Source organism: Hoplias malabaricus, chromosome 14 (genome assembly GCF_029633855.1).
Source record: "Hoplias malabaricus isolate fHopMal1 chromosome 14, fHopMal1.hap1, whole genome shotgun sequence".
In the NCBI taxonomy this organism is placed as follows: domain Eukaryota; kingdom Metazoa; phylum Chordata; class Actinopteri; order Characiformes; family Erythrinidae; genus Hoplias; species Hoplias malabaricus.
In genome coordinates this window covers 27,722,557-27,746,214 of record NC_089813.1, presented here as the reverse complement: position 1 = coordinate 27,746,214, position 23,658 = coordinate 27,722,557, and the positions used below count along the sequence as shown (strand labels likewise).

The 23,658-nt window shown below is 39.6% G+C and overlaps 1 protein-coding gene across 2 annotated transcripts in view; it reads left to right on the top strand.

Moving 5' to 3' along the window:
• The window catches only part of si:dkey-70p6.1 (uncharacterized protein LOC570575 homolog), a 39,572-nt gene extending 17,408 nt beyond the window's left edge, over positions 1 to 22,164 (top strand). The window contains exons 2-7 of one of the 2 annotated variants that reach the window (XM_066643557.1): positions 6,941 to 7,279; positions 11,729 to 11,786; positions 12,811 to 12,844; positions 13,193 to 13,758; positions 18,449 to 18,583; positions 18,919 to 22,164. In XM_066643557.1, the coding sequence (XP_066499654.1) occupies positions 7,146 to 7,279; positions 11,729 to 11,786; positions 12,811 to 12,844; positions 13,193 to 13,758; positions 18,449 to 18,583; positions 18,919 to 19,473 (1,482 nt within the window). In that variant the 5' untranslated portion in view covers positions 6,941 to 7,145 and the 3' untranslated portion in view covers positions 19,474 to 22,164. Of the gene's footprint in view, positions 1 to 6,940; positions 7,280 to 11,728; positions 11,787 to 12,810; positions 12,899 to 13,192; positions 13,759 to 18,448; positions 18,584 to 18,918 lie in introns of both variants that reach the window. The other variant, XM_066643556.1, reaches the window with a different exon arrangement.
• Positions 22,165 to 23,658: the final 1,494 nt, after the last annotated feature.

The window sequence follows — 23,658 nt, the reverse complement described above, 5'->3', positions numbered from 1 at the left end:
GTTCTTTATTTATTTCACTTATCCAGCATTTCAGGACAGCAGTGCTCACAAAACAGGCACTCTCCAAAACACAATTAAATATGCATATCTAATGAGCCCTTACATATAGTCTTAGTATCAGTAAAATAGTGGTAAATACTGTATGTTTTTTATAGAAATTTTGCTTTATAACAACTTGCATGTACCCGTCTGCCATGAATGGAGTCATTAAACTCTTCAATTGTTTGGTTCCTATCACCATCATGATTATTTCTCACTCAGTATGTTGCTTTAAACTTTTCACATCACAGCGCTCTGAAATAATTTGTTAACAATTAAATTTGTTAACAATTTGTTAACTTAACGATTTAATTATACAGAAATATTTTAAACTCAGCAGTAGAAAATAAATCAGACCTGTGCCTCTTAACAAATTTAGAAGTGAACAATATCTTGATTATTTATGATTGAATTAACAATATTTATGTAAATATTGGCTAAATAAAGTGTATTAATTTTGACTGTGCTTGTAGGACACACATTGGTACAATTTGGTAGTATTAGTATTATGTGACTGAATACACTTGCTGAAAGTCCTTGCAGAATAGTGGAAGCTGTTATTTATGCAAGGGGTGCGGGGTGCAAACCTACTAGGTGTCCGGTACTAGTAGTATGTAAAACACTTGAGTGTAGGGCAACTTACTAAGTCAATAGTCAATCTTGTGATCCAGCTTTATTACAGAGAATGTAAATGACCAGTCACTGTTTATACACCAATGTGTGTTATGGAAACATTACAATACATTGTACTATAAAGCTTCCTTGTTCAAAAAAAGAATAATTAGATTTGATAAAAAAAAAACTTGCAGATCTGTGAAAAAAACTCTGCATTGCATTGAATTCAAATCACATACTTATACATCAAGATTTTTTCATAGCCTCATTAGATGTGTTGTTACTGTCTGTGGACACCTGGCACAGACTCTAAATGTGTGCACCACAGATCACTGAAAAACAGAAAAACTGAGAATGGACACTTTGTCTTGGAGTTTAGTAATTAAACTTGAGTAATGTACTCACCCATATGAGCGCATTAGCTCCTGAAAGAGTTAGAAATAGAGGGAAAAGCAGCAGTACTAGAAGACTGAGCTCTTTGTTCACAAGGAGCCATATGTTCCCTGCACTGGTCTATCCACAGAGGAGATACCACTTTATAGCAGAACATTAAAGAAAGTGTTAAAACGTCTGTGTGAGAGGGAGAGTAAGACCCTGAAACTGAAAGTGTTGGAGAGTGTTGCATGTTTGAGAGTGAAACACAGATGGCATGAGACATTTGGCTGATATTTACAGCAGCAGGTCCAGAATCACATTAATTGAAACGTTGGTGAGATATGCGGATAAATCATGAGGCTTGTTTTCTTTATTTTTTATGAATGCATAGGATTTTATAGCTTTTCTACCATCTGGAAATCATTTCTTTGGAAATAATGTCTGGTCATTCTTGGTCATGCAGGAATCTCATTCTTCAATGCCTTTTCTGCTTAGTTCAGTGCAGGGACTTTTGGGAGTAGAGTAAGTTAAGAGCCCAGGATTCTCTGTCTCCAGCCCTTCCTGAGGGATGACCAGGTGAGTCAGGAGGTATAATCACTCCAGTAGTTACTGTGTCTATCTCAGTTTCTCCTAGGAGTTAATCATATTAGGTATATGTCCAATGGGAGGCAACAAGGGGGCATTCTTAACAAATGCCCAAATCACCTCAGGTTGCTTCTCTCATCATGAAGGAGCAGTGGCTTTACTCTAAACTCCTTGATTCAGGAAGTGAGAACTTCTCTTTAAAAGCTATGCTCCCTTTACACAGCAACAATCCTGCATTCCATGCATCTAACCTATGGTAAATATAACATTTCTGCGTCCCATCATTTATTAACAAGGCATCAAGATACTTGAACTTCTCCACTTGGTATAGGTTCTCCCACCTTACCTGGTGAGAGCATGCCATTCTTTTCCTGTAGATAAAAATCTTCAATTCAAGCTTCAAACTTGAATTTCCGTGCTGGCCACATTAGATTCAGATTAAAATTCAGACTCAAGTTCACACTGGAAGCATCTTTACAAAGAAGACAGAAGGACAGCATCATCTACAAAACGCAGAGATGCTATTGCCAGGTCTTTCTGCCAGAAGCCCTCTTGTCCTTGTCTATGCCTTGCTATCGTGTCCATAAATATTATAAACAGGAGTGGAGGGCACATTGACCGAACTGAACAGGTCTGGATTAATGCCAAGAATGCAGACACAGCTCACACTCTGAGAGTATAAAAATCTAAATTACTCATATTAGAGTCCTGGCACCTCATACTTTTGCAGCACTTTCAAGAGAGCATCTCAAGGAACAGGATGGTAAACCCTTAAATCATCAAATCCATAAATCACGTGTAGACTGGAGCAGTAAACTCCCATGCCTCCTTAGGTATCTGAGAAAAAGACAGAATCCATAATGTTCCTCCTGAATCCAAGGCTTGACCATCGACAGAGTCTCTTTTACAGTACCCTGTAATAGACTTACCCAAGATGGTGAGAAGTATTACAACCCACTCTTTTGAAAACCCTTTCGATTTTTCTTTCTTAAAAATGTGGAACACCACCCTAGTTTGCCAGTCCTGAGGCACAGTCCCTGAGGTCCATGCAATATTGCAGAGAGCTAAGAATGCCCCTGACATCCAGGGCCTTGAGCCTTTGGTAAATCTAATCCAAAACAGGCATCTTGCAACATGTAGCTCTCCAACTACCCCACAAATCTGACCAGGGAAATGAAGATCAGAGATTCACCACCTTTGCTGAAGACAGCCTGCACAATGTTCCCCTCTCCTCTCCTGAATTTGTCAAAGCGTTTTACATAACCTTTTTAATGCCATTTGAAAGTCATTCTACATGGGCTCTTCAAACATCTCCCATGCTGTGGATTTTGGTTTTGAGATTGTCAAGACCATTTTTTTTTCACCTGCTGGTATACTGTAGCTGAATACTGAGATCCGGAAGCCAGCAGGGCTCACAATGTCTCTTTCTTCATCCTGATAGCTTCCCTCACCACTAGTGTCCAACAACGGGTTTTTGGGTTGCTGCCATCATAGGTACAGACTAGCTTTGGCCACAGCTACAGCACAATGGAGGTCTTGAATATGGTCTATTCAAACTCCATATCCATGTGAGAAACTCTCTCTCAGGGGTGGAAGTTGAAATCATTTTGGACATAGTCCTCTGTCAACATTTACCAACAGTTCCTAACTACCTCTCTGTGCATACCATGTCTGTATGGCCCATTTCCTTGCCGTCTGATCCAGCACATCACTAAATGGTGATCAGTTGACAGTTTGGCACCCCTCATTACTCAAGTATCCAACACATAAGGCCTCAGGTCAGATGACACAACCATAAAATCTATGATTTACTTTGTTCCAAAGTGCTCCAGTACCAAGTAGATAATAAGACACCTTATGGACCATAACTAGCCATAACTAGCACAGAATTAAAATAATATTACCACACTCTAGTTCAGTTTGGGCAGACCATTCCTCCCAGTTATTCATTTCCAGGGTTCCAAGTCCTAGCATTCAAGCTACACAGCCAAATATTGGAATCAGTACATGGGACTCTCACTAGATTTGCACCTTTCTGCAACTTTCTCCAAGAATGCTCAGTAGTCTGAAGTTGGTTTCTCCTCTCTGAACCACAATGTTGCACTGAGCCATCACTCCTAAAGAGGTTTGGTTGTTAGGACTCATACTTCTACTAGATGGAAGGTCCTGCTCCACCAGCTTCCACTAGGTCCAGCTCCTCCCCAGTGAGGTTATATTTCTACATACTTTATGCCGCCACGGTTTGTGGATGCCAAGAGCCTCTGCCCTTTTCTCAACAGACACCAATACCTGAAACCTTGTCAGTATCAGGTGTTTCAAAAGGAAATTACCAAAACATTTCCTTTTGAACATTTTGAAGTGCATTGTTCAGACATTTGTATACATTGCTGCAATAACTGCCTCAATTGTATTAAAACTATTGAAGTACATTTTCTCTAAGAATTTGGTTGCATTCAACCACAAAGAACCTTAGTGAAGTCATGTTGGATGATTAATTATGGAATAAAAAATGTCCAATCTCTCCAAAAAGTGTTAGATGGGGCTCTGGTCAATGCTTGGCATTGATTTCATTTCATGCCTTTCTATAGAAATGAAGCATTAATAAATTAACTGCTGATTATAAATGCTGCATACAGCATATAGAACTGGTGTGTTTGAATTGTTGAGGAAGAAACCTGAAATTCACTTGTCATTCTTTATAGGGAATTTCATTAAATAGATGTATTGGGTAGTCCAGTTTCAGAGCTCTGTTTTGTTTGGTTTGGGACTGGAAGTAAAAACGCAAGATATGCTTTGTTGTCTGCAGAAGAAAAGTGAATATGTCCACTATGGATCAATATGTTAAGAGCATGGCATGTGGTGGCAGTGATTCAGATTTCTCAGAGTTCAGCAAAGGTGCCGATGGAGCCTGGAGTGTTGAAGACAGAATCCAAGGCTTGGGTGTGTTTACCCGGCTGTGAAAAGAACATCAAACTAACAAGGGCTTCTCTTCCCTCCCCCCAAGAGTAAGGGAGAGACAAAAAAGAGGCAGGGGAGGTGGGGAGCATGACAAAATTGAAAGAAGCCTCTTGCATCTTCTTTATTCCTCACCACGTTTTTGACATCTTACCGTGCCAGAGCTTTGCCTGTGTGCCGCAATATTTTTAGCCTTCATCATGACTCACGGCTCCCTTTGATACTACACCAAAATCAGGAGCCAAATGATTAAAACGCACCCGTGTCTGATTTCAGCATCCACTCGCTGCCCAATTAAACCATGATCAATAAACAAACAGGCAGATGAACACACAAAGCAAGCATCCCTCTTTCTTCCCACACATACATAAACATACATACACACAAACAGAGATACAAACACACCTGTCATTTTCAGTCAAGGCTTGTCATATGATATTTCTTAATATTCATATATCTATTGCTGCTACATCAACCGAGGGCAATGTGGAGGCTCCTAATAAACCTAAATGAAACAAGTGTAGCATGTATTTGGGAAGCAAAATGACCCAGTAGGAGTGTGAATTCCATCCAAGAAGGTTCATTCACATCGCCATTTTCTAAACTGGGCTCTAAAGGATGGGATGGTGTATAGGTACGCAGGGAAATAAGGGAAGGTTGCTGACAGTGAATGGGCGATTATGTATACACAAGACGCTTGTTTTGGGTTCAGTTCATTTCAGTGAGTGTTTATTTCTCCTGTCAGCTGTTGAGAGAACCCCCCCCACCATGTGGAGTGAGGGAGTGGTCAGAGGGCAAGAGGAGGTTATATGGAATGAGGGGATGAGAGGCGTGGGTCTTGTGTGTCTGGGTCACGGCTGCCCCAGGGGCATCTCAGTCTGTACATAACTGTAAAAGGAGAAGAAGGGACCGTACAGTCATTTTCATGAAGATGGTAGAGTCTCAGAAATAAGCAACATCCCAGTCTCTTTGATTTATGTTGAAGGGATGTGGCATTTAAAGCAAAATGTAGAGTAATGTATAGCTGCACACAAGAGTGTGTACAACATTTATTTTTATATTTAAGATGCTGATAAGAATTTAATGTCACCATTATCAGTGCCAAGTTGTGGAACAGTGGAACTTTGATCTCTGTATTAGCACCATTTCACACCTGATGTCTGTATTCCAAAACTAATCATATAACACCAGTACCTGACTACACTGAAGTACTTGCTGCTGAATGCTGTCAAATCCTCACAGAAACATTTAGTTTAAAGACTTCTCAAATAAATAGACAAAAGATGACATGAATCCTTAGTAGCATATCTTGCCTGAATTTGCAAAGGCAGAGCATAACAAAAGCTTCTTCTTAATATCAGATTCTTATCTTCCCTAGCAACAATAATTATTCTGATATCACACCCAGGGTACATGTTCAGTGTACAATCTGATAAGAATGCATTAAGGCATGCATGCCATTGCTTTGGCTTGATCCTAGTAAGAGTAGCACTTTTGGCTATGGACAGGTTTAGTGCCTGCCGTTCGTGAATCTGTCAGCGTGAAAAGATCAAAAATGCCCCCCCCCGAATGGAGGCAGCTGAGGATAATAGTGCGAGCCGAGGGCTGAGTGACAGTCAATGGGGCGAAAATGACAGAGAGAGAGTGAGAGAAATGGAGATAGATGGAGCTGGGGCTTCCTCTTTTCTCACACACTCTCTCTCGCACATTTCATTCACATAGTGCATCTCAGGGCTGCAGGGAGAGAGAGTGAGAGTGGGAGAGAGGGGGGCCTGCAGAGGCTTATCATTTATTTGTGGGAGTGTTGACGTTTGGTCTAACTCACACTAAGCAAAAAATAATTCATTGTAGTACTGTATTGTAGAATATGGCTTTCATAATGCCCAAAAAGATAAAACCGCAAAAGTTATGCTTGTCTTAATGCCTTATGATGAATTGACCATCTAACAGTAAGGTAACACAACAGTCATCTCTGTGTATAAACCTGCAACTTATTTTTTGGGGAGTTGCATCAATTTTTAAAAAGGGAGAAAATCCTGAGAAAATGAGCAAATCAAAACTGTTCACAGTGTCGGTGATAGGAACCAGGCGCCTGAAGACTTAATGCCTCTAATAGGGAATCCATTTATAGTGGAGATATACATGATGTGGTACTGCAAATTAGTACACTTTGTTTAGATTTTCCACCTTTTTTTCATCATATACAATGTTACAAATAAAAAGTACATATACATTCACTGGTCATTTTGGATAGAAAATAAACTAGCATTGTGCTGCTGTTTTATGTATTTTTTATTTTTTAAATGTGCTCAAAGGAAGTGCATCTAATTAGAACTTTAATTGTAACCTCTCTCCCCTCTCTATCCCTCAGATCCTGTGGAGAGTGTACATTAGTGTGTGTGAGTGTGTGTGAGTGTGTGTGTGTGTGTGTGTGTGTGTGTGTGTGTGTGTGTGTGTGTGTGGGTGTGTGTGTGTGTGAGTGTGAGTGTGTGTTGTGTGTGTGTGTGTGTGTGTGTGTGGGAGAGAGAGAGAGAGCTGGTGGGAGTGAACGAGCCAGTGTGTGTGAACACTCTCATATGGCCTCGATGCAGGACGGGGTGAACTTCACTGCTCCCCCCTACGGCAAGGTGTTGCTGCTCGGGGCCATTGCTGCCGCCTCTGCCTTTGTCGTGACCATCCTCATCGTTGTGCTGTGTGTGGGCTGTCAAAGGTGAGTGACAAGGAATTTTCCCCCAACTCTCAACATATACACTTTAAAACAGGGTTTCTCAACCTATGGGGCACAGACCCCTAGTTTGCCATGAGGTACCCTCTAGTGGTCTGTTGGTCCATGTTCAGGAACTAAAATTCTTGATAACACCTACTGGCAGAAAAGAGAATCACACCTTTAAATGCAAATGCTTGGCACTTATGGGTAAAAACAGGTTAAAAGTAGGATGTCCCATAGATCAAATGACCAGCACTCTGAGCTTCCAGGATTAAACATGATCAGTTTCATCTCACTTCTACTTGTTCAACATATTTACAAATTTTAGTTTCTGTGGTTTACCTGAAAAGGGTGTTGCATCTTTTAAGCAATTGTTTAGGTCCCAATTCTCAAAGTTTTTAACCCTCTGGGGTCTGCGCTCCCATTGGTGAGATAAATTAGAACTTGCATGAAAATACTTATACTACTCATCGAGATTTTGTCCATCGAGATTTTTGAAGCATAATAAACATGAAAAGAAATACATTTTTGCCTGTTTTTATAGAATTATAAAATTAAGATTATAGATAAGTAACAAGAGGCACCATTCATATTCATATGATAATAGCATGCTAATTCGGCTGCTCTTATTGGAGGATTATGATGTGTGAAAACACTAATTTTTCACACTGAGCTTGGAGCTCCAAAACAGGACAGTCATGCATTATGGCTGCCTGAAGAGGAACGGCTTCACTTTGTGATGAGAAAGTCAAATATATTTTACTAATTTTTCTGCAGCACGTTTACCGCTGGTTAGCTTTGACACTACACTAGTTCAGTACAATATTCTAGCAAAGGAATTCGCAAAGCTGATGCTAAAGGTTTTGTAAATGCCCAGAGGCACAGACCTCAGCTGATAGAGGGGAAAATGGCTTGTAGTAGAGTTTGGATGCTTTCTGCTGCTTTCAAGCATTCATCTGAAGCTCATATTTATGGCTTTGTTGCTCCAAAGCAGTTGCTAAATAACTAAAATACCACAGTTTGCGATTCAGTTGTTCTCACTGATGGGGTGGGGACTAATGGGCCATTATCTTTGACAGTTGGGAGGGGATTTCTCACCTGTGTTCCACACCTATCTCATGAATAGTCAATGTGTGAGCCACAGACATTGAGATAAACAGTATCACATCAGATCTGTAGCAATATAGAAGAAAAACTAATTAAAATATCAGAAAGCTGTAAACACCAGTGTGTAGCCAACACCCATGTCTACAAAGTTCAGAGCTCAACATTAAACTTCATAAATGTTCACAATGTGTTTTTTCATTATATATCAGCACCTTAGAAAATAGCTTTTTGGGAAGTCCATATTTAGAGTTAATTTAAACCAAAAACAGATGAGTAACACATGTATCTCTCACATTATTGTTGCTGGGTTTGTGCTGAATATTAGCATGTGTAGCTTTTTGGGAATAAACTTTTTAGGTAGGTGAAATTTGTTAAAATATCAAGGCATGTCACATCACCTCAGACATGGCTAAAATTTTCTTTAAAAGTGGTATAGCTTACATTAACTGCATTAGCTTCCTAAACAGAACTAAACAAGCAATCCTGAAACACCAAATATGTCTTGACTAGTTGGCTTCATTTTGTGGTAAATTAAAATTTCTGTCTAAAAAATATTTTTTATATCAAAAGTAACCCATAGATACTTTGTTATTCAATTGAGAAATATCTGTCTTTTGCACTCCACTGCACTGCACCATGAATGTAGGCCCCATTCTGCCTAATGATTACTTGGTGAGAATATAGTATGCTAAGAGTAAAATAAAGAGTTCAATTGAATTAAATTGACACACTTTCTGCTCATGTCCCTTACTTACTGAGTGCTTGAATCCAAATGTATTTCAGACCATTTGTGAATGATAGTTGTGATATTAGGCTGTTAGTGCTCTGAGAGGGAACATCATTTTTGTAAAAGTAGTGATCCACAAACCCAAGGGCTTCTGTTTTCCTTGTTCAACTCTTTCATAGCAGTGTCATTTTTTGTCATTTTCTTAGCTGTGTAGATTATAAGGATATACAAAGTGTATCAGTATTGAGGGCATCACTGAACATATTAGCATAAAATGAGAAGAAAAGTACTCCAGTAATGTGTTTGTGCTCTGAGGGTCAATGTTGAGGGTAGGTACTGTGCAAAATATGACTTCTTACAACCACAATATGTGCCTAAAATGTGGTGAAAATATTGCTGGAAAAACTTGCAGACTGTAAAATAATTTCTGATCAGCAGACAAAGATGCTAGTCTTTGAATAATGTAACATGATCCGCATTGACAGATATTTGTACATTTATTGCCAAAACATCTTTAAAGTACATTCTGATTTCAGTAAATAGGAGCTTGTACAGTGTGCCTGAGAAGGTTTCAGGTGCAACATTTCTTCCAGAATTTGTTTAAGTGTATTGGCATAGCAGAGTGTATACCAGACCAGGATTACACAGTACACACAAAACTTCCAGCTCACTACACATGTCATTTGCAGGATTTAAAGGCACTCTGAGCTGTTAACCTCAGAAAATGTAAGTTCAGTGACTGCCATTATTTCCTCAGATGAAAACCTGTGAATGTAAGCAATCTAGAATACTAATTTAGCATTTAGGTAGCATATTAAGCAGCCAGTGCTCAAAGATATATGTTGAGGTATAGTGCTTGAATGCAGCACAGAGCTCTAGTCTTTATCAAACTGTATTATCAAATGAAAAATGTATGCGTGCCTCCGTCCGCAGTAAGTCTTTCCTGTCTAGACTTTAAAATCTGAAGCTCTCTCTCTCCAAAAATCCCGCACTCCTATCTAATCGTTGCAGGAGAATTTGGAGGTGACAGCTGAATGATGTTTTTTCCAAAGGGGAGTAAACGAATTTCTGCTCAAAGACACTCCAAAAAGAAAGCTGCACTACAGCACTTTAGAGAAAAAAGAAAAAAAAGAATCCCCAGAAAATTTCTGAGTGTGTGTAGTTAATGTGAGAGCCTTGGTCTATGTTCTCTTGTTGTGGTGCTATTACATGGATGACTGAGTGTCCATGAAACAACTATAAGTTACATTTTCTGACCACTGAGTCTAAAACCAAGAATACAAAATTTGTGTGTAAAATTTCATCATTGAATGTATTTCATTTGGTATAATAATAATAATAATAATAATAATAATAAAATAATTTAATATTTTTTTTTATTTTACTAGTTTTTCCATTAAAATAGTAATTTTCATTCATTAACTGTTACCACTTATCCAGTCCAGGTGGGTCCAGAGCCTACCCGGAATCATTGGGCACAAGGCAAGAATACACCCTGGAGGGGGTGCCAGTCCTTCACAGGGCAACACACTCACACATTCACACCTATGGGCACTTTTGAGTCGCCAATCCACCTACCAATGTGTGTTTTTGGACCATGGAAGGAAACCCACGCAGACACAGGGAGATCACACCAAACTCCTCACAGTCACTTGGAGCGGGACTTGAACCCACAACCTCCAGGTCCCTGCAGCTGTGTGACTGCAACATTGCCTACTGCACCACTGTGCCGCCCTAGTAATTTTCAGTTTCTTTTTTTTATTTTTGCATCTTGTAATGAAAGTGGTGTAAGGACTATATAATCAGATGCTTGTCTGTGATTGGTCAATGACATTGAGTGTCATTGCCAGGAGAAATAAAAATAAAAAGTATCAGCACTTTTTCAAATGTTACAGTAGTGTAACAATTTAAATAAATTTACCCTGTCCCCCTGTCCCAGTTCTTTCCCATTTGTCTATGTCTAATGTCTGCTGAGTATGCAGATATTAATCACTACTTTAATTCTCCTTCAATGATGCACAGTCTCACTGACCAATTACAAACTGGTGTCCTTTTCTTCCCCAATCTGATGGTATGCTAATCCTACCCCTTTCATTAAAAGATGAAAAAATAATAAATAAATAAATAAAGAATCTAAACCATTTGAGCTATTTTTACCTGTAATTCAGATTGTGAAGGGCAGAAATTTAAAATTAGGGTATTAGAAAAAAAAACAATTAAATCAAATTTCTTTTTTCTGTAACAAATAAAAATAGTTTGGATGAAAAGTTTTACACCCAAATTTGTATTTTCAAAATTTTGTCTCAAATGGTCCAAAAATGTAACTTACACGGACCACTAAGTCTCTGTAATTGCTTCGAAATAATCATGGCATATTAAGTCTCTTGTCTAATGGCCTGATTGAAACCGATTGAATTACGCTATGATTTACCCAAAGACTTGGCCTGAATCCCGAATCCTGTCTAGAAAGTCAGAGGCTTCTAATCCACACTGCTAATCATTTCCCCATCTTCTAAAAGTCTGCAGTCATCTCCACTATCACTGTTTGTATAGGGACTGATAATATTGGATGGACACTGTATAATCAGCATATTTTGTGCTCATTATATGTTCCACAGGAAGGGGAAGAGTCACAATGGTTCTGGTGAAGAGAGAAAGCACAGACTCATGGACATGGTGACAGTCTATTTCATACTTCACATTGTAATGAAGCTTGTCCTTTGTTTGTCGTTGACTGGGAAGATTGCAAGAAGATGGACAGTGACTAATTTTGACTATTAATATACATCCTCAGATATTAAGGTCCCAGAATATTACCATTGAACAAACACTTCTGGTTCCCAATAAAAATATATAAGAATATTAAAAACTGTGTTTGTAAATAAGATAGGAAAGCATGAAGAACTTTTATTTACTTTTAATTTACATATCTGCAAATCATTTGAAAGTTGCTAATAAACTAATCACTTCATAAACCCAAGGCAGTGCGTAGCGTTTCCCACAGATCTGATAAAAACTAGGGGAAAGCATCAAGAACAAGCATGAAATGCAAACTCACTTCAGTGATCTTTTGTGGTTATTTAACTGAGCAGTCAAAAAAGACTAAACAGAGCACTGTTACACGGAAATAGCCACAGATATCATTCATTGTATTATTCATTCAGCTTCTGTAACCACTTCATCTTGATCAGGGTTGGTTGGATCTGGAGCCCTCCTGGAATGCCTGGGCGCAAAGAACATGAACACACCCCAGACAGGGCGCCAGTCCATTGCAAAGCATCACACATTCATTTATTCATTCATGTCCGTGAGCAATTTCACATAGCCAATCCACCTACCAGCATGTGCCTTTAGATTGTGCAGACACAGGGAAAACACATCAAGCTCTTCACAAACTGTCACCCAAGGAGAGGACTGATCCCAGGATGCTGAGATTCTGGGACTCTGGCAATGCCCCCCCCCCCCTGTTTATATAACACAACATGAAATATTTTAGAATTTTTAATTTCAGAAAAAATTGCAGCTGTAAACAGTTAAAACTGGACTGTATATACTTGAGTAAACGGTCAGTATACTTGGTTTGGGGTGCACATGTATATCCTATTTGTGGGAAACACTGATATGATACTGCATACTGTATTATGTGTTGTATTCAGTTCCGTTTAATGAATTTTACTAATCTTGTTCTCTGTGTTTCTAGAGTATATTGCGGCAGTCCAAACTGCGCTCCATCAGTAAGTCAGACACCAAGCTCCATGAGATGAACAGACTCAACTGCAATGGCAAAAGTATGTACATTCACTTCATGCACTGCTTGATAGCGTTACTGAGGTCGCCAAGCTGCCTCGAATTCGGATGTAGAGTCTGGGCATGTCTGGGAATAGAACAAGTTTCATTTGGGGATTCGGGATCACTTTCTCCGTGCTTCTGGAGTAGATGTTTCTCTGTGTAAGGGTTGGCGTCTGTGCCGCCTTTGCCTCTGCAGTTTAGCCCATTTTATTACTGATTTGTTTTCCCCTCTTTGATATCCTACATGCCTTACTGTTGACTGTGTAGGTAGCAAAATTATGTCTTCTTCACAGAGTCTTCTAAGAAGAACCGTCCAGCCAGCATGGACCTGCTCCTGCTGCCCAGTCGGCGCTCAAACTCAGACCTTCGCGCGCAGGGTCGGCAGCTGCCCCAGATCCCATCCGGTGAGGATGGTGAGCACACATATGCAGAAGTGGGCCGCCGCTCCTCCCCTACTCGCTGTCCTGAAGACTCTCTAAGAGGACGAGCTGGTGAGACAGACACACCAGCTCCCCCGGCCGTCCCCGCCAACACTCCTGCCCCACCAGATCCGGATGGAGATGGCCTAGAGGGCAGCATTCCTGAACCAGAGACCCTCCCTCAGGTGGTGAACCCACCTCCACAGCCCCAAGAGACGGCAGAGTATGCATGCATCCGGAAAGTACGCAAAGTGGACAAAGCAGCCCAGAAGAGAGACAACGGGACGGAGACGGAGGAAGGCCTTGGCCAGCATCGGCACAGCAGCGGAGAGCTAAGACATGCCCCGCCCACTCATCCAGCACCACCTCCTCCACACCCACACAGCCAGAAAATGCCGCGTAAAAACGTGGAAGCCTTCAACCTGCCATCCTTTCCTAAGGTAAGTGAGGAACAGTTAATATAAGGCCATGCGAGAAAATTAAGATACCAATGGTCAAAGTTTTCATGAATTTCAGTGTTCTTCTTGTATGTTTAAACATACTAATATACTTATAATAATATATAGCACCAGTGACACACAGTACTGGTTTAATAAAGCATGAAAAAACATTTGGTTGCTGCAGTTTGGCACCCCCTAGTGGAGAATTTTTAGCCTGCTGAACACAACTGAGTCACTGGGTCCTTTTGGTTCTTCGCATCAGAAATGCAATTAGGGACATGTCATATTCATAAAGGTTTATTTTATATTATTCGGAACCCCTAGAAATAAACAAATGTGTATACAATTATAAAAATATCAGCCACTTAAAGTATAATTTTAAACATGGGTTGTCTTTGTGGGTGCTATGATTTAATATACTGTAACGGTAAACAAATGTCTAATTTATTTTATTTTGAAACAATATGATTTCCATGGGGTTTAATACTGTGGTATATGATTAAAAACTATAAGGCATGATATCAGCTTGCATCTGTGTATTAATAACCAGGAAGATATGCTGTAACTAAAAATGATGTTTGGTGTTTACACATGCTTTTATGTCTGTCTCCATAAATGACATACAGAAAATATTATGTAAATTACAGTTAATTCCTAACACTCCATCTCTGTCTATAAATTACTGAGTGCCTTGGCACATGTTATGCATGCATAAGACCGCAGTGCCCATTCTTCTGAATGGAGAGCACTTGAGAAGAGGCGATGGAAAGTGTGTCACACAAATGCTGCCTAATTATGTGCTTCTGCAAGAAAACCATTCGAGTTACTGACACTAGCAGGAGTTCTGTCCACTTAGCATTCCTACTGAGGCATACCCAGAAGCCCTCTGCCATAAAGATGACGCAACAAACAGAAACTCGCAAGCGGAGTGAAATACCTGCATACAGTCATACACATCAGTCAAATGCAAGTCCCAGGCACACAGGCATTCAGTACGGGTGACAAGGGAAATGTGTCATAGATAAAAGCCACTATGACATGAACAATGCCTTATATGGTCATAGCTTGGCTTGGCTGCAGTATGTTGCAGCTTCTGTTGTAAGATTTCACATCTAAGGTGTTGCCACTGAAGTGGCAAAGAGGGAGAAATAGTAAGATAACCCTGGCAGGACACACTGCATTGTTTTAAAAAAAATGAACATAATAAATAAAAGAGCACACTCTGGTGCTCACTTCTCAGTGTGAGAATGAGAACGAGCAGGAGCTGAATAGCAAGCAGAAGGCTATTGCTCCCTCACCAGTGCCAGGTGGGGGGAACACATTAAGCTTCGTGTCATTAGATCCACTGAGTGGTTATAGATGAGCTAGTCAATCAGTAGTGCAAAAACCAGCTGCATTACACTGACCTTACTGCTCCATTAGAGGACACACTGCAATTCACTTCCTCCAAACTCTCAGAGCACAAATGTTTAAAAAATAATATTCATTATTCTGAACTTCATTCTGGTCCACTTGTATTTAAATTGGAATTGATTCTATTTAAATTCATTTGACATTGGGGACCTTCCATTATGCTTGATCTCCAATAGTGAAGAGCATTTTGCTTGAGATGGGTGAAAGAGACATTTTCAAATCTGCTTGTCTTTTTTGTAAACTGTGAAGATGACCACTGTGCTGCTTTGCCCTTCCACTAAACCTTGACAGCATGACTCTGACAAGTCTCTATTTGTAATGTGATAGTATGCCATTTACATTAAAGCGTTTCTTGCCATATTACAATTATGAGTTAACAAATCTTGCTACTTGGGTTACTTATATGTCACTTGGGATTAAAAAAGAAAAATTTATTTTGTGTGGTGCATTTAGCAAGAATTTTTTTTATGCAGATTATAAGTGTTTGTATGAAATTTGTATGACGATGCTACATGCAACATCTTACTGCAACAAAACCTGTAAATATGCACCACAATATGCTTAAATGTAAACAGACCTAAATAATGTGGGATATTTGTCAATGCTCGCTTGGCATTGTAAACCAGTTGGGCAATACTAGGGCTGTGTCTGAAATGGCTCCCTGTTTACATTTTAAGTCACCATTTTTCTCTGAGTTTCCAAATAGTAAAGTGTAATTTGAGCATAATTTTAAGGGGATTTCATTCTCCCACAATACCTTTGTTATTGTAATAAACAGTGGAGATCATTACATGAGCTGAATGTGGACCAAAATGCATTGTGATTTTCTTTGTTACTAAACAGACAGTGGAAGTGTCCGAATTCAACTGTGATTCTACCACTATATATAAGGGAGCTAAAAAGTGCTTAATTATATAGCACAATGGTAATGAGGGAGTATAGGGAGCCATTTTAGTCACAGCTCAGGATTTTCAGTTTCTTACCACTGTGAAATGATTAAAAACTGTAAGTTGCTCTGGATAAAAGTATCCACCACATACAATAAATGCAAATGCTGAGTTATGAAAGATCAGTCACCTCAGATCTTTTTTCCTCACTATTTTTTCAGACATTTGTGCAGCTGCTGATTAAATATTTACTGCCTTTATTGCTGGTTCTGCAAATACTGAAGAAATGGCAGTTACTTTTCATCTGCTTTGTGGACAACAGGTTAACTCAGCTTGAAGGTCGCATCATTCATAATCCTTCAGACTGCATACCATCACATATGATTCTTTTAGATCAGCTGCAAAATTAAAACAACTGACTGGTGAAGTGAATAACATGGATTATCTCATTACAATGGCACCTGGTAAAGCACAACAGGTGAATTGGCGAAAGGTTCATGGGCACCCAATTCTCACTGATGCATGTAGGAGCAAAGAGGTCAGTGTGAGCATGCAGCCTCATATGCAGCAAGGTGCCATGTATCATGTTCTTACAACTAACTGGGTCAAAGTTGACTTTTTCAGCAGTCTGTCAGCAGCTCTTCTGCGAATTGGACCAGGCTGACTAGCCTTCACTAACCAGTCCCATCAGTGTGCCTAGGAGAGCCATGCCTTTGTTTCCAAAGTCCTTCCTTGGACCACTTTTGGTCAGTAATAACCACTGAATACCAGGAACACATCACAAAAGCTAATTTTTGTATACCTTGACCAAAACACTATGACCAACAAAATTGGGCCCATGTCATTCAGATCCGTATGGTTGCCCGTTTTTCCAGTTTCTAACAATTGAACTTCATGTTCAATTCATGAATTCATGTTATTCACTTCACTTGTCAGTGCTCTTAATCTTGTGTCAGTTGTGTGTGTTTTGTATCATCTGGAAATTTTAGCTTTCATTGCCTTGCTTCCACTTTAACCTTTGCAGTCACACTCCTCGCTTTTTCTTACTTATATTCACTTGGGCACAAACCTGTAACCAGTATTTTAGATACAAAGAAGCTTGTGGACCTGGCTTGTAATTCACTCACTCACACACTCACTCACTTACTCACTCACTTTAGCAGGTTGAAGATTCTCCATTGGGTGGCACCATTATCACACAAAAATTTTCAATAGCACTGTGTCCTTGTTTTCCTGAATACTACACAATTATTAAGATCTGCAAAACATACTCACTCTACTCTTTTTTTAAGGTAGTAAGGTTGACACTCTATGCTACTTTTGCTGTGTTGGAGTGTTAAATGAGGACGTCTGAATAGCTTGTATATAAATTAGTGCTGTCAAAATTAACACGTTAATGCACATGGGAATTTACAATGATATTGTACTAATTAGCCATTGTACTAAATTTGCCAATAACCGCCCCCCCATCATCCCCCCAGTGTCATTGCTGTTGAATATGTATCAAATATCATAACTATCTCTCTCTCTCTCTCTCATATTCTCACATATTTAGCCCCCTTCCAAAGAAACAAGGAAGTATTAGTACTTTAATTGTTGTGATTACATTTTAATTGATAGACAAAACAAATATAAATATAATATTATTATGTTGATCTATCATTGATTCTTCTATTTTACATTTAAATGTAAGGAACAATTATTACAATGAATAATCATATACAATTGCAGCAAGTTTTGGGATTAGTTAATTTATTTAATTGATTGGCAGCCCTAATGTATATACATGTCTGCATTGCGTTGTGGAAGTTTTTTGTTCTTGTAGATAAAGACCCTGGGGAAATGTGGATTTCTCAGGCTGTGGTGGGTTAATTATTATTATTATTATTTTCTTTTTATTATTTTTTGGTCTCTTTTGTCTTCAGGCAACTATAAAATTTGGACAGGACAAAACAGTGGTGCACGACCTCTTTAAATCTTTTCCTTTTTTTGGCAAAGCCCTGTAGTCTGGTTTGTCCTGACAAATGTGACCTGTCACCTGTCAGACTTTAGTGCAGCTCTAACCTGCACTACATTTAAATAGAACTACTCCTTGTAAATCACTGACCTCAACATTCAATTTGATTTTGATTCTGCAGGCAACAATTCAATGCATCATGAAATCAGACTTACAGTTTAGTTCTAAACCCTGTCCTGTTTCTTGTTCTTACCCTTATTTGGCAATACAGCCTCAAAGGCATTGATGGAGATCTTTTACAGAGCCTGAGTGCATAGTTTTGATCCAGATGTCATTTTCAGGCCAGGCTAATGAAAATCAGAAACATACTATGCATTTATGAAGCTGCACAAAAGCATGTTTGAACAGCTTGTTCTCTGTGTGGGTCGATCAGGAGGCAGTGTTTATTGGAAATGGAGAGGAGTACATATGGAAACCTCCGGAAGATGATGACATCATGTTTCAACACAAGCACATAGGCCCTCTGAGTCCTCACCTGGGAGACACCATGGCAGCATCTGCAGCTGGGGTGCGTGAGTTTCTCTGCTTTTAATCTTCTCTCCCTCATTATGTCTTTACCATGGAGGAGAGTTAATGGAACTTTTGCTCAGCATGCGAAGAGCACGTGAACAGAAAAACGGAAAGGTGTGTAGGTACCACACAGACAGACTATATGTTAGTGATTATGCAGAAAATCACTGAAAGTAGGAGGCTCTACAAACAGCCACATTTAAGCTTAAGACCATTATAACCTATACCATTTTACAGAAAATACATGACAATTACAAATGTCTGCTGGAATGTCACTGTTAGTTTAGGATCAATGCTGATTACTATTAATCAACCAAGTGTATTGTCCTCCAGATCTCAGAAATGTACTCTAAAGTCTGTAAACCTGGAAAGAAGAAGAGAGGCATGCCTGGCTCCCCCACGGCCCCCAGGGACATCAGTGGCTATCGGACCTTGGCTCGTGGTGACCGTGGGGAGCGTGATGGAGGCTTCAATGTGGTGGTCAAACCACAAACGTGGGCTCCACAGGAGGGCAAAAGCGCGAGAGTGCCTCCTGGCTCCATGGAGGACCACTGCTATGAGGCTATCAGTACAGAGGAGAACGAGCTGGGTTATGAGGCAATGGAGGGCGGAGGGGGCTGGAAGAGGGACAGACCGCCGCCCAACGCTAGCGCCACTCTGAGGCCCAAGAAGAAGAAGCCCCAGCAGCCCTTGCAGCAGCCTCCACCCCCTCCCCCACCTCCACAGCAGACGCCCAAGCTGCAGCATCTGCCGGCCAAAGCCCTCCTGCTGCCCGGGGAGAATCTGTATGAGAGTATTCCTGACCTAAAACAGGGCTCTGCCACATCCAGCACCACCACCATATTTACCTTCAACGATGGGATGGAAATGTATGTCACAGGTCTGTAGGGGGAGCTGTAAGCGATCTACATTATCTTTTTTCTGACAACACTTTCCCCATTTGGAAAATTTCCAAGCGAGGGGGGGTGGGGGGTGGAAAGATGTGACAGGACAACTTGAACATAAAGGAGTTTTCCTTTTGCACTCATCACACATCTTGTTTACATTTCAGTTCCCAAGTAGCCCCACTCATTGCCTTATGGAAGCAGTCTGGGAAAAGGGACATTACTTATGGAAGATGATGGGCTTATGTTATAAAGGAAAAAGCTGTTGTGTCGTACGTCACCTGGTATACACGCATTGCACTATCACTGTATATCTAACATGTAGTAGCAGTATGTATTGTCTATTGATTGAGTTTTTAAAGTGTGATGGATAAACTAATGATAAAATGCCTAGGTATAAAACTGCCTAGGTATCTCAGTTATTTCATGCAGTTACATCTTTGTGAAAGAGAGAGAGAAAAAAAAACCTTGCACCCATCACCAACTCTAACTTACAGTACTATGTAAAGGTCTGAGATCACTCGTCACTGATTTAATTTATTTAATTTCCAGTCAAAGCCATTAAGTCATATTTTAAGGAGATATTTTTTAGATTAGATATAAAATCGTGTCCCTGCAAAAGTAAGATGTAATTGCAGTATATTAAGTGAAATATTTAAAAACCTTTATAAGACTACACAAACCCCTCTACTCTTGCTTCTGGTATGAATCCAGTGCACTATGGGTATGAAAGGAGGAGAACCCTTTTCAGAAGCCTTTACTGAGAAAAGGCAGCAAAATGCTGCAAATCGAACAAAGACGCTACTGGTGTTCTTAGAACAATGGACAGACACCAGAGCCCAGATCTCAACATGCCAGAATGTGTTTGAGATTACATGAGAAGTGGGATATTTAATTAAACACTTTGATCTCAGCTATAGAAAGATATATTAGCAAATATATTTCTTTATAAAAACTAAAAGCAGGTTTCTAATTTCCAGTAAAGTTTCCTCCCCCTCTGGCTGTTTATACTGGAAATGAAATAAATGAACGGTAGCCTCTGATTTTGCACAGTACTGTATTGCATTAACACATTTTGCACAGGAAACTGTATTAGAAGGGGAGTCCCACTTTAGAATTCTTATTTTTGAGAGCACATTCACTCGCCCATTCGTTTTCATTTGGGTGACCATCGGAATTGCGGGTCAAACTCTAATTTAACCTCTAGATATTTCCAAAGGAGAGGAAGAAATGAGCACAACTCTATAAGGAAACGTCATTTCTTTAAAGGCACAGAGCTGGTGAACTGAAATGGTAAGAGTATATCCACAGAGACAATGATGAAGTAAAAAAAATAAATATTATTTTAGTGACAAAGCATTAATGAAAAAGCAAAGTGGTAAAGCTAGTCTAAATGAGAAAGCTGTCGCCAAACCTTTTATCGCCGATTGACAATGATCAAAAGCCTTTATCTAAATTCTTTATATAGAGTACAGCTTTATCCTAAAGCTTTAGAAAAAATGTGTGACACTATTTTTGTAATGATAAAGCCTCTATTTCTCTAAAGAAATTATATGGGGATATATTATTGAAATGGATATAAAGGCAGTATTCCCACTCTTTGAATTACACAAGTGCAGTATTGTATCACTATAAAATTGATGCCCTATTTTATTCAGAAGCACAGAAGCATATACTGCGAATTTTCTCTTTTAGCACTTAATCTGTTGTAGACCCCTGTGAGACAGAAAGGTGATTTGAATTGTGAACTAAAAAGGTAATTATATGATAATTACAGTAGCAATTACAGAGAACTCATGAAGAGAATTAGCAGACGCTCAGGGACAGTGAAATATAACGGTAATCAAATTAGTTTCACACAAGTATGGTTTTCCTCCAATTGAAACAAAACTGGAAAAAAGTGGTAGGCACAGGACCCTGATGTTCCTATTCAGAATTAGATTTTACTTGTTTTCATGGTGTTTCTGTTTTGGTTTTAAGCTCATAACATGAACACCAGACTGGCTGTGAATGAGTCACCACTGCCATGAAGTACAGTACAATAAGTGTTTTACTTTGTCAATACTGTTAATGCACTTTGCCTGACAAAAAGATGCATGCTTTAAAAAAAAAAAAAAAAAAAAAAGAAAGAAAGAAAAAAAACAACAACAAAAAAAAAAACTTACAAAGGAAAGAAAGAAAAAAAGAACCACTGTTATGTGGTATCTGAGATTGGTTTATTTCTTGCTGTTGTCGTTTGCTTATTTGTTTTAAAATGCCTTTTCCTCCATCCAAGAGAGAGCACAATGTTATTTTGCTTGAGGACCGTGGGATCAGTCTGCTTTTAGGATGACAGCGCAAGGACAACTTTATCATATGGAGTGGGCAAGTGGATAAACAGAAGCAGAATGCGACTGGTCATAGTAAACATATCGTAGACAATCCTCATCCTCCTCCTCCTTTCTGCTGCGACCAATCAGGATGACCCTGTTTGGCCTGCTCATTTTGTAAGTGAACATAAGCTACAGATGGACTCAAATAGCAGCCAGCTGTGCTACACACATTATACGGTAAAGTACTGTAAACTAACTGAATTGGAGTCTTAGGTCATTGAAACATCACGATGCCCTACAGTGCTATTTACATTTAATTTATGTCCAAGTGCTGGGGCAAAAATAGTGGACAGCGTCATGCTCAGAGCTGTCCAATTTTACACAAGAAAAGAGAATAGAGAGAAAGGGGAGAAAAAAAAAGTGTTCCCTGCGAATGGGATACAACTGACTAAACAAGCCTTAGTGGCCTGACCCAAACAAACAAAACCTGGAGTCTGAGTCCAGCTCACTTACTGTCATATATGTCGATGCAACATTGTAAATATGTTACTGGAGTGTTATGAAAAGTAATGAAAAGAAAAGGGAAAAAAAGCAGTGAACATGATGAAGTTGCCCTAGGTGTTCTTGAGAGTATATGTTTCTTTTTGGGTTGTTCTTCAGGAATGGTTTTCTTTTCCTCTGGTGATAACTTTGCGCCGCAGTATCTCTGTGAGTTTTCTGAGTTTTGACGTGTGTGGGATTTTTTTTTGTTATTATTATTTCCTCTTCCCTAGCCATTTCAACTGTAAAATGTGTATTTCCAAGATCAACCGAGTATTAGTGTGGCAGCTGATGTTGTGCGTTTGCTTATAAAACAACAGGGTGGTGTGTATTCAAGCCGTGTAAGTACTCATGTGCAAAAGATTGTAATGTTTTTATAACAAAAATTACTATTCATAAAAATGTCGGGTCAAGTTTATACTTTTGTAATAAAGTAGCACCTAAAAACAATGCTGCACCGCATTCACATGCTGGGTCCTGGAAAAACAAAAAATCAAAACGCATTACAAAAACTCTGAAAATCAAAACCTATTTTTTAGCCCTAACAAGCCAGTCTTTGCCACAGTGCCGGCATAACATGAGAGCCAGATGTAAATTGTAGCTTCAGTTCGAATCATGTTTGACATTTGTGGGCATGCATGCATGAGGTCAGATGATTTTTCCCCAAGGAGATTTCAAATCTGCTTTCTGTCTGGATTTGATTGCTCAGTTTAAACTAAACCTGCTTCGATTTGTTAACAGTCAGGTAGATGTGTGGGAGGGGGGGCTGGGTTGATTAGAGATCTTTGTTTACACTAATTGACCATTGAAGATGCTTTGTCCTCACTTTACATGTCGTTTCCATGACAACAGCAGCTTCTTCATGGTATGGTACGTTTGATCCCTCCCCCTTCCCACACCCCTGCCCCAATCTGGGACAAAATTTCCTTTCTTTTTAACAGGAGATGGCCCGGAGAGCCTCGAAAAGAATCAATGAATCATATTTGAAATTCAATGAACCCAATTACATTTAGAGTATGTTTATGTGTAGCCTACACCTTGTAGTGAATGTTCCTGTTGTAGACCTGAGTCTGACTTGCTCTGGGGAGGGGAAAAAAATAGGTCATCCTTATAACAAAATGCTAGCAGTCAACATAGCAACCATCTTCTGATTTTCTATTGGCTGCCTTGTCTCCATAGTAACAGGTTAACCTTGAGGCTGCAGTCACAGACCAGTTTGTTGTCTAGGAGAATCCAGCATGCATGAGAGCTCTGTTAGGGAAGAAAGATGTCAAGCGCAGCAGCAATTGGGCAGAGACAGAGGCCAGTCTGGCACAGGCAGCTCTCCTAAAACATTA